This window comes from Oncorhynchus gorbuscha, linkage group LG03 (genome assembly GCF_021184085.1).
Source record: "Oncorhynchus gorbuscha isolate QuinsamMale2020 ecotype Even-year linkage group LG03, OgorEven_v1.0, whole genome shotgun sequence".
NCBI lineage: Eukaryota > Metazoa > Chordata > Actinopteri > Salmoniformes > Salmonidae > Oncorhynchus > Oncorhynchus gorbuscha.
Genome location: NC_060175.1, coordinates 51626649 through 51637737, shown reverse-complemented (window position 1 = coordinate 51637737; position 11089 = coordinate 51626649). Strand labels below are relative to the sequence as shown.

General features: G+C 41.6%; 1 protein-coding gene across 4 annotated transcripts in view; it reads right to left on the bottom strand.

Annotated features, from left to right (window-relative positions):
• Window positions 1–5011: 5011 nt before the first annotated feature.
• Window positions 5012–11089, bottom strand: part of LOC124031511 (contactin-4-like) — a 187779-nt gene continuing 181701 nt past the window's right edge. For all 4 annotated transcript variants that reach the window (XM_046342832.1, XM_046342830.1, XM_046342833.1 and 1 more), the window contains exons 18-23: window positions 9304–9538; window positions 8904–9019; window positions 7796–7982; window positions 7588–7700; window positions 7324–7492; window positions 5012–6967 (exon numbers count right to left, since the gene is read on the bottom strand). In XM_046342832.1, coding sequence (XP_046198788.1) covers window positions 6876–6967; window positions 7324–7492; window positions 7588–7700; window positions 7796–7982; window positions 8904–9019; window positions 9304–9538 — 912 coding nt within the window. In that variant the 3' untranslated portion in view covers window positions 5012–6875. The remainder of the gene's footprint in view (window positions 6968–7323; window positions 7493–7587; window positions 7701–7795; window positions 7983–8903; window positions 9020–9303; window positions 9539–11089) is intronic.

Below are 11089 nucleotides of genomic sequence, written 5' to 3'. Positions count from 1 at the left end.
GGGGAAAAGGTGTTGTCATGTCCTCTTTACAACTGCCTTGGTGTGTTTGGACCATGATAGTTTGTTGGTGATGTGGACACCAAGGAACTTGAAACTCTCAACCCCTTCCACTTCAGCCCTGTTGATGTTAATGGGGGCCTTTTCAGGCCTCCTTTTCCTAAAGTCCACGATCAGTTCCTTTGTCTTGCTCACATTGAGGGCGAGGTTGTTGTCCTGGAGGTTGTTGTCCTGGCACCACAATGCCAGGTCTCTGACCTCATCCGTATAGGCTGTCTCCTCATTGTCGATGATCAGTCCTACCACCGTTGTCGTCAGCAAACTTAATGATGGTGTTGGAGTCGTGCTTGGCCACGCAGTCATGGGTGAAGAGGGAATACAGCAGGGGACTAACCACGCACCCCTGAGGAGCGCCAGTATTGTGGATCAGCTGGACAGATGTGTTGTTGCCTACTCTTACAACCTGGGGGGGGGCCCGTCAGGAATTTCAGGATCCAGTTGCAGAGGGAAGTGTTTAGTCCCAAGGTCGCTAGCCTAGTAATGAGCTTGGTGTGTACTATGGTGTCGAATGCTGAGCTGTAAGACAGTTAACTTCTTGCGTCGAGCCATCCTGGATCCGGGATCGTGAATACAGCCTCAAGCTCATTACCATAACGCAACATTAACTGTTCATGAAAATTGCAAATGAAATGAAATAAATATGCTAGCTCTCAAGCTTAGCCTTTTGTTAACAACACTGTCATCTCAGATTTTCACAAATATGCTTCTCAACCATAGCAAAACAAGCATTTGTGTAACAGTATTGATAGCTATTGATAGCTAGCATTAGCATTTAGCGTTAGCATTCAGCTGGCAACATTTTCACAAAAACCAGAAAACCATTCAAATAAAATAATTTACCTTTGAAGAACTTTGGAAGTTTTCAATGTGGAGACTCTCAGTTAGATAGCAAATGTTCAGTTTTTCCTGAAAGATTATTTGTGCAGGAGAAATCGGTCCGTTTTCTGCGTCATGTTTGGCTACCAAAAAAAACCATATATTCATTCATCAAAACGCCAAACTTTTTTTCCAAATTAACGTCATAATATCGACTGAAACATGGTAAACGTTCTTTAGAATCAATCCTCCACGTGTTTTTCACATATCTCTTCGATGATATATCGTTCGTGGAAGTGTGCGTTCTCCTCTGAATCTCAATGGAAAATGCCTCCAGTTGAAGATTATGCACCAATTTAGACAAAGGACACCGGGCGGACCCCTGGCAAATGTAGTCTCTTATGGCCAATCTTCCAATGATATGCCTGCAAATACGTCACAATGCTGCAGACACCTTGGGCAAATGGCAGAAAGCTTAGGCTCGTTCATGGCACATTCACAGCCATATAAGGAGACAATGGAAAACAGAGCCTCAAAAATTCTGCTCATTTCCTGTTTGAGGTTTCATCTTGGTTTCGCCTGTAGCATGAGTTCTGTGGCACTCACAGATAATATCTTTGCAGTTTTGGAAACGTCAGAGTGTTTTCTTTCCAAAGCGGCCAATTATATGCATAGTCGAGCATCTTTTTGTGACAAAATATTGCGCTTAAAATGGGCACGTTTTTTTATCCAATAATGAAATACTGCCCCTAGAGTCTCAAGAGGTTAACACATACAGTGGGGAGAACAAGTATTTGATACACTGCCAATTTTGCAGGGTTTCCTACTTACAAAGCATGTAGAGGTCTGTAATTGTTTATCATAAGTACACTTCAACTGTGAAGGACGGAATCTAAAACAAAAATCCAGAAAATCACATTGTATGATTTTAAGTAATTAATTAGCATTTTATTGCATGACATAAGTATTTGATACATCAGAAAAGCAGAACTTAGTATTTGGTTCAGAAACCTTTGTTTGCAATTACAGAGATCATATGTTTCCTGTAGTTCTTGACCACACTTGCCAGTTAGTCCACGCATGCTTTGAGTACACGTCCTGGTAATCCATCAGGCCCCACGGGTTTGTGAATGTTGACCTGTTTAAAGGTCTTGCTCACATTGGCTATGGAGAGCGTGATCACACAGTCATCCGGAACAGCTAGTGCTCTCATGCATGCTTCAGTGTTGCTTCCCTCGAAGCGAGAATAGAAGGCATTTAGCGCGTCACGGGCAGCTCATGGCTCAGTTTCCCTTTGTAGTCCGTAATAGTTTCCAAGCCCTGCCATATCCATTGAGCATCAGAGCCTGTGTGGTAGGATTCAACCTTTGTACTGTATTGATGCTTTAGCTGTTTGATGGTTCGTCTGAGGGCAAAGCTGGATTTCTTATTAGCGTCCGGATTAGTGTCCCACTCCTTGAAAGCAGAAGCTATAGCCATTAGCTCGGTGCGGATGTTGCCTGTAATCCATGGCTTCTGGTTGGGATATGTACGTACAGTCACTGTTTGAAGACGGTGAATTATTGATGAAGCAGGTGACTGAGGTGGTATACTCCTCAATGCCATTGGATGAATCAAGGAAAATGTTCCAGTCTGTGTTAGCAAAACAGTCCTTTAGCATAGCATCCGCGTCATCTGACCACTTCCGAATTGAGCGAATCACTGGTACTTCCTGCTTTAGTTTTTGCTCATAAGCAGGAATCAGGAGAATAGAATTATGGTCAGATTTTCCAAATGGTGGGCGAGGGAGAGCTTTGTATACGTCTCTTTGTGTGGAGTAAAGGTGGTCTAGATTGTTTTTTCCTCTGATTGCACATTCGACTTGCTGCTAGAAATGAGGTAAAATGGATTTAAGTTTGCCAGCATTAAAGTCCCCGGCCACTAGGAGCGCCACTTCTAGATTCGCATTTTCTTGTTTGCTTATGACCTTATGCAGCTTGTTGAGTGCAGTCTTATTGCCAGCATCGGTTTGTGGTGGTAAATAGACGGCTACAAAAAATATAGATGAGAACTCTCCTGGTGTGGTCTACAGCTTATCATGCGGTATTCTACCTTAGGTAAGAATACCTTGAGAATTCTTTAATATTAGACACCGCACACCAGCAGTTATTGACAAATAGACACACACCCCGCCCCTCGTCTTCCCAGACATAGATTCCAGCCAACTCTATATTTTCTGTGTCGTAGTTTAGCCACGTCTTGGTGAAACATAAGATATTACAGTTTAATGTCCTGTTGGTAGGATAGACTTAATCGTAGATCGTCCAGTTTTCCAATGATTGCTTGTTGGCCAATAATATGGATTGTAGTGGTGGTTTTCCTACACGTCGGCGAGGTGAGTAATCGCTGTTCTGATGTCCAGAAGCTCTTTTCGGTCATAAGAGACAGTAGGACCAACATGAAGAATAAATAAATAAAAATAGCACAGTTGGTTAAGAGCCCATATTAGGCTATTTCTTCACATTATAAGTGCACATGGCAGTAGGCTATAAGGGCGAACGTTGCAAAATGCAATAAATTAGCGGAAAACGCCATTCTCAAAAGTGACTGGAAATGCGATTATGCATGTGATGCTTTATTATAAAGGTGCATTTTTATGGTGAACATTAACTTCGCCAAACATGAAACTCACGCGCCACCTATGTATGTCAGTCATTTCATGTGCTTAATTTTAAGTTATTTTGACACTTTAGTTGTTATACAAACCTTATCAAAACACATAAGCCTATGGGCTAGGCTACATGAGTTATGGGACTATGATTTGAACAATTTTTTTTTAAAGACAGGCGCTGTTTCTTGCCTTACTCCACACAAGCTGGGCATAATTCACAAATGATAATATATAACTCACAAGTGATAGGCTAACATTGTCACCCATCAGACTATTCTTGATTTAATCTTGTCTTTACATATACTAAACAAAATGGGTGAAATTAGTTTTGATTTTGAATGGACCATTATCATGCACCTGTCTCGAAACAGGGGCAGGGGAAAAAAGACATGTCATCTATGCTTTTCCTGTGGTCCATTTTTATGTCAGCCAGGTAAGCTATACTCCTGTTGTAAAGAGAAGCAATGTGCCTAATATTAGGAAAGTTGAGAAATAAATATAGTAGGCCTAGCCTATAGAAAGCTGATGGGATCCTCCTCTTTTTAATAGAGGCCATCAAAACTCTGTTTTCTCATGCAGTTGCCTAGCCTATAGAAATGGTGTGCAACATGAGCTCATGGGCTCTTATGAAGTGTTTGATTCGATTTTTGAATACATTTGCATTTACGTCAGAGTGATTAGAGGGACAATAGAGTGCTGAGTACCAGGCAGTTAACAAGTCTGGTAGGCTACTAAATGACCATCAGCAGCATCAGAGCTTGGAGAAGCGTAGTTACCATGACTAAACGGTCACGTGGAATTGAATATTACAACTTTTTAAGGATGTATTTTTGATTCACCATAAAGGCTCTCCAAACCATTGTGTTTGTAATTATTATTCATTAATGCTTTCCTAACCCTAAATAATACACAAGATCAGAGTATTTTAAAATCTACTAATTGGTACTAAAAAGGAGACAAATATGCATAGCTTTCTTTCATTTCATATTTACATGGCTTTCTTTCATTGATCCCAAATATTCTGAACTGTTCTGTCCATATATTCTAGTGAGTTTGTCAAGAAAAGTATAATTATTGTACCGTACTGTACCAGTATCACATGGTAAATTTAAAGGGATTGCTTTAGAAAAAATGTACTGAAAATTGTATTGAGTGAAAACTCCACAAGAAAATCTGTTGGCCAGCAAGAGGGAGGGTTTTCAGTGGTTGAATTACATTTATTCAGCGTGAGCAAGGGAACCACGCCTGTAAAGCATGTTATGCACCTGCATAAGGTAAGCCTGAATCCAACTACTGAGAAGGAAAAGCGTGTGTAGGAAAGGCATACATTTCTTAAGTCTGAATCGGGTCCGATACACACTTGCTCCCTGAACATGAATTGTAACTTGCAGCACCGCCCACTGGATGTAATATGAATTTCAAGATAATTAATTCTGATCACAAGTAATAAGCATTAAGAAATAAGTCCATTGAATTTCACTCACTTAATATAAATCAATCAACTTTATTCATTAACACAGTATAAACGACCAACAACAGCAAAAAACAGAACTTCACATGGAGTAAATGGATGGTAGTACCGGTAAATCCCAAAGTGTGTAGGCCTACAGGAGAACACCTGTTTGAGACAGAAGCACAGACATAAAAGTGGTTTGACTTGTATGGCTAGATACACAAACCTGCTATCTCTTTGTATGGTCTCAAGCCATTCAGTCAGTTAGCAAATGGACAGAAAAAAAGGGCAAATACAGTCATGCTGAACGACATTTAGCTACTGTATGAAACATTTGTGTTATTACATAAAAACCAGGTTAATCAGCTCTTTAGAAAGGTTTTTATTTGATATAAATGATCTGAAGTGTACAAAAAAGTATATTAGACATTTCTCGATGCATGATTCTGAGTCAGACCCATTCGTCTGCCTAAACTTCCCCTCGAAAGTACTACAAACTACCTGCACTTTTTACTTTTTCACTGGATTACAAGCTACATATGTATGGGACTGTATTGTACTGTACTGTACCAGTATCACATGGCATCAGAAGACTATGGGAAAGGAAAACTTGTCAGCAGCATTTATCTTTTAGTATGGGAGCAGTCAGTGGACCTACTAAAATGTCCCAGGCTTTCCACCTTACCTTTAAGCCATGCTGAACAGCACGACACTGTTGAAACACACTTCTCCTTCATGAAGAGCTTTTCCAGGTCAGGTCACGTGGTCAGAAAACCCCCTGGCCCTAACTTTAATATACGACAAGGACAAGGAGATTTTCCCGACCACATAACCTGACCAGGAAAAAAACTCCTGGCCCTAAGAATGACTGTAGGATTATACACGGGATGGTAATAACCTGTCTATTAATGCAGAGTGTAGCTACACATCATACAGCAGCTGCAGAACGACATACATCTATGTATATAATAGTTGTTGATAGATAAGTTAAGGCTCTTTAAGGACCTGAGGATTTCGAAGATATGATGAGGCACACACAAGGCAAAGAATAGAATAGCTTTAGAGTTGACACACGGCTAATGTAACTGAGAGGATGAGTAGGATGATGAGCGGATGAGACAGACAGCCAGCGCAATTAAATGGCCAAGGCCAGAGCAACCTATGGAAGATGGGACTCCAAACCAGCAAGGGACAATAAAGTCCCTCTCATCCTTTAACATAGTTTGTTTCTATATTTCTATCAAGTCTCGTTTTTCATCAGGTGTCAGTGCAATGTTTTATGGAGTAATAAAAAAATAGTTATAAAGCAATATACTCAACATATCAGTCTAGTAATGTGGTAAAAATGCATACATTTCTAAGAAGACTGAAATATGGTTTTTGTTGACATGAAACCACAGTAACAGGTAGTTTTCTCTGACCAAAAAATGCAATTCACCTCAGACGACAAAAGCGCTCTTTCCAACAAACTGAAAACGTATCAAATTCTAAAACTGTCAGATCTGTATGTAGGTACGCACCATGCACTGAACTCACCTCAACCTTGCCTTTTATAAAAAGCCCAGACCAATTATGAATTGGTTTCAAAAGAAATCTATAAAAGCTAGACATGTCATACAAAAGATGCATATAAGACATTTTTCTTTTTTTTAAATGAAAGCTGCTTTGGTAACAACAGAGTCAAGACATCGGTCGATTTCCTGTTCTCGCCGGTGGACTGGGTGCTGAAGCGAGGCCCTTTCTCTCCCTCTCATCTCAGTGACTTTGTTTTCCAACGCTGCTCATCCTCCTGCCTCTAAAATCTAAATGAACGGATCTAGTTACACCAGACTGGGTGGTTGGTGTTCCTGTTCCGTTGTCAAGTTGCCTCCACCTCAGATGTTCGCTGATAGCGGTTTGTCATAACGATGTCCGCGCTGTGAAAGACAGTGCTATTGTACTGAGGGCTGATAAAGTAGAGACCTTGGTCGCCGAGCCAATTGCATTGGGACCTGAAAAACATGAAAAGGAATGGGCTTTGATAGTCTGTCTGTTTATACGGAAAATGACAAGCAGCCTGGTTGGCAATTCATTGTTGAAGGCTTTTGTGCTATTAAATGCTTTGATGATCAAACCTTGGGCATATTTACACGCTATTCTGAATACATAAAGTAATTTAGTCCGGGATTAAATCCTGGCACTATTCATTTTTATAGATAATCCTTACTCTATCTGTTCCTTTTGAAGACATGACTAAGGCAAGAAAAACTCCAGTCTGTCGTCAAGACAATAAAGCAGTACTGGCAATAGCTATAGCAACGCCATTGAGATCAATGAAGTATGAGGAAGCAGTCCACTAGAGACTGACCTGGTATTCTGGGGATTGTGATCTGTCTGCTACTGCTCCCCTCTCCTCCCTCCCCAAATGGTTTGATCTGGATGAAGTACTCCTCATCCATAGGCAGGGAAAGCTCCACCGATGTTGTGTTGGTTTCCATGACACTCGGACGGCTATGTCGGTTACGCTTGTAGAGCACCTAGGGATGGACCACACAGTTAGAAGGTCACCCGGGAGAAACCATGACAATGGCCACTATTTCTAATTAAATCCATGCAGTCAGTGCTTCCTTACTTTGTAGCCTGTGACCTCTGACTCGTTCTCCAGGGCTTTGACCTGCTCCCAGTTCAGGATTATCTTGGAATTCAATGTGTTCCACATGACCTTTGCCGGAGGCTGACTGGGCGCTGAGGGACACAAATACATGAGGATGAGGATCACATGATCTCCAATAAGTCAATGGAAACAACCGCTCGAACCAAAAGCAGGGGTAGACGCTTACGTGGTTTCTTGGTGGTGACATTGACAGTAACACTAGGAAGCCCTGCCCCGGCCGTGTTGTATGCTCTCACTGTGACGTAGTACGTGTTGCTTCCTCTCACCCCTCGGATAATGGCTGATGTCTGGTTGCCTACCGTTCTCTGCACACTGGCTGCCTCCTCCTTCTCTCTCTTCTCCCAGTACCTCAACTGAGACCAGATAGAAAGAGGATAACCAGGGACATTAATGCAGACACTAATTTGTGAGAACATTGTAAAAAACTGTTTTTTTGGTAGACACTGTCCACGACCTGTAAACTGCAGTGGATTGGTATAAAAACAGCATTTCATTGTATGGTGTCACCTCATATATTCTCGTCTTTCCATGGGTAAGGTGCCTTGGTTCTGGTTACTTAGCTCTTGAAGTGAGGGAGTGTTTAAATGGCGTGGTCAAAGAGAAATCACAATGTGTAAAATGTCCCAGCTGTCAAGTTGAATGATAACAGATTTTCTTTGTCGCCTGAGTGTCTAGGCTGAAATAGCTGGCACGGTTGACAGCACAAATATAATTTGTCTTCCCTCGCAGGAACAGTTTGCTCAGGCCCCACTTCCCTGTTTACTTTAAATGGTCAACAATTCATAATTCCAGTACTTTATGGATCCCATGGATGAAAATATATATTTTTTCCAATATTGAATGTCAATAGTGAACTGACTAAGGATTGGAATCAACTAACTGAGCTCAAAGCCACAGTCTTTTAGCCTACAGTACAGTGTGGATTATAGGCTAAACATTCTGTCCCCTGGTACATTGCATCACTAGACTGTTAGACTAATCAGTGTAGTTAGTAACAGCACTTAGCAAGCAACAAGAGAAACACAGCTCAACAGACAGGGGACCTGGCTGGACCATTACACATAACAACCTATTACATCTGAGATGCCCAATGTGCATGAGCTAGCAACACTCATCAATAATAGAACGGAACAAGATCGTACAGCATTAGTTGCTACACACATGCACACACACATGCACATGCTCACAACTACACACACAGACACACGCATGCCTTTACTCATGCAAGAACACACAAATAGGTAGAGGGAAACTGGAAAAAAAACGTGACTAACCTCATAGCCTAGGACTCTTCTCTTGCTGGTGTTCCAAGGCAGGGCTTTCCATGAAACCTCAATCTCAGACGCAGACAGGCTCTTGGCTCGGATCCTGGTGGGCGCTCTGCCAGGCTCTGGGTGAAATTTAAAAATAATTTGAATGAGTTTAAAAGTAGTGGCAGGCTTTGATGACTCTTAAAGTGGGTCCATCTCTTTCATCAGAGGTACAGAGAGAACCAAAACCAGCAGCTGTGGGAACCAACCATCTGCAGATAGGAGAGCATGGGCAACAAGATCACTCTATTGACCGGGAATCAACTATCCAGAGACGCCTCTCCATTGGCTTTTAAATGCTATGTGTGAACTGAGGCCCGGGAAGCACTGCCGCTCCTCTGGTTTGACTTAATTCTTTACCAACCTTCCTCTGCAGAGTAGATGGTGATGACGGGTCCGAAAGGGCCTTCCCCCTCGTTGTTGTACACTCCAACCTTCACTTGGAAGGGGGAGAAGGGTTGGATGCTATCGTTCTTGAAGACATATTTGGAGGCTTCCGATGAGGGCACTGCGGCCTGCATCCAGCCTGTGGCGCCGTACGGTCTGAAGGCTACCACATAGCCAAACCCTCCCCCGTTCTGCAGCTCCTCGGGAACAGGCTAGAAGAAAACATACACATACACGCACATACATACACACACACATTGAAACTGGTGCACAAGTAGTGAACACCCACGTCTATCAATAATAAAGCGCCCTCAGCATGATACCACCACCTAGCTATTGTTAAGACTGAAAGCACATCATATTTCATATATTTATGGGGACTGACTTTTATTGTTTTAAGTCAACACTCCCCAAAGATGCATGGTTATATAAAGGACATTCTATTTTATAATAGTTGGGAACAGTGGAGGCTCCTCAGAGGAGGAAGGGGAGGACCATCCTCCTCATTGAATTTCATAAAAATGTAAATAGTGAAACATTAAAAAAGTTAACCTCTAAATAAAACTATACTAAATATATTCATGTCACCAAATAAATGATTAATACACACTGTTTGGCAATGAAGGTCTACAGTACCCTCAGCAGCACTCTGTAGGTTAGCACCATGGTGTTTCCGGAGAACAGCTCGTTTCCGTCCTACTCTGGGTACATTGACTTCAATACAATACCTAGGAGGCTTGTGGTTCTCACCCCCTTCCATAGACTTACACAGTAATTATGACAACTTCCAGATGACATCCACCAACCTATCAGAGCTCTTGCAGCATGAACTGACATGCTGTGTCCACCCAATCAAAGGATCAGAGTAATGAATCTAGTACTGAAAGCTACAGCTAGCTAGCACTGCATAAAATGCGGTGAGTAGTTGACTCAAAGAGAGGGAAAGACAGTAATTGAACAGCTTTGAACAAATTCATTTCTTCAAAAATAAAGGAGAAGCAAGCGAGAGAGATATATTTTGTTGTATTTTTTTCACTTTCACTTACTTAGCTAGAGAAATCAGCTAGCTAGTTTAGCGTACTCAAACACCTGTCTTAAACAGAGAGGGCTGCTATGTTAGCTGAAACTCTTCCAAGTCAAGGTAAGCTTTTGGTTGTATTAATTTATTTCCACTGGGGCCCACCGGTGTAACTGCTAAACTTCTTGCTGCTGACTGTACACTGTACTGCATGTTCTAGTTAGTTCTAGTAGCTATGCTGACTATGATGTTTATATGGTGACAATGATGTAGGCGTGTATAGCAGTTAGCTATTTTTCGCCTGGTCACAGAATGCTGATGTGTTGTACACTGAAGTCCACAAGCGAAGGGAAACGGAGAGGAGGAGAGTGCGTACATACGAGAAAGAATACTATGATCAAAGGGATCATTCATGCTGTTTGTATGTGGCTGCTATGAAAGTGAACAGTGTTCGAGTGTGATTAGGGGTGTATTCATTCCACCGATTCTGTTGAAAACAATTTCTTAAACAGAAGCAATTGGAATGAATCAGTGATAAACAGACCTGAATTTGTTCACATGAAACTCTCGTTTGCAACTGTTGGACTAATGATTAAACCCTATATCAGATAGATGCAGGCAATAGATTTGATTGCTCAAAGTTTCTCTTGACCTACATTGCAGACTTTCATTCATAGGCTAGGTTGTAGCTAGTAACGTCATGATGGGGTATAGGGAAAGTGTTGATATCATGTAGTAGCCAAAA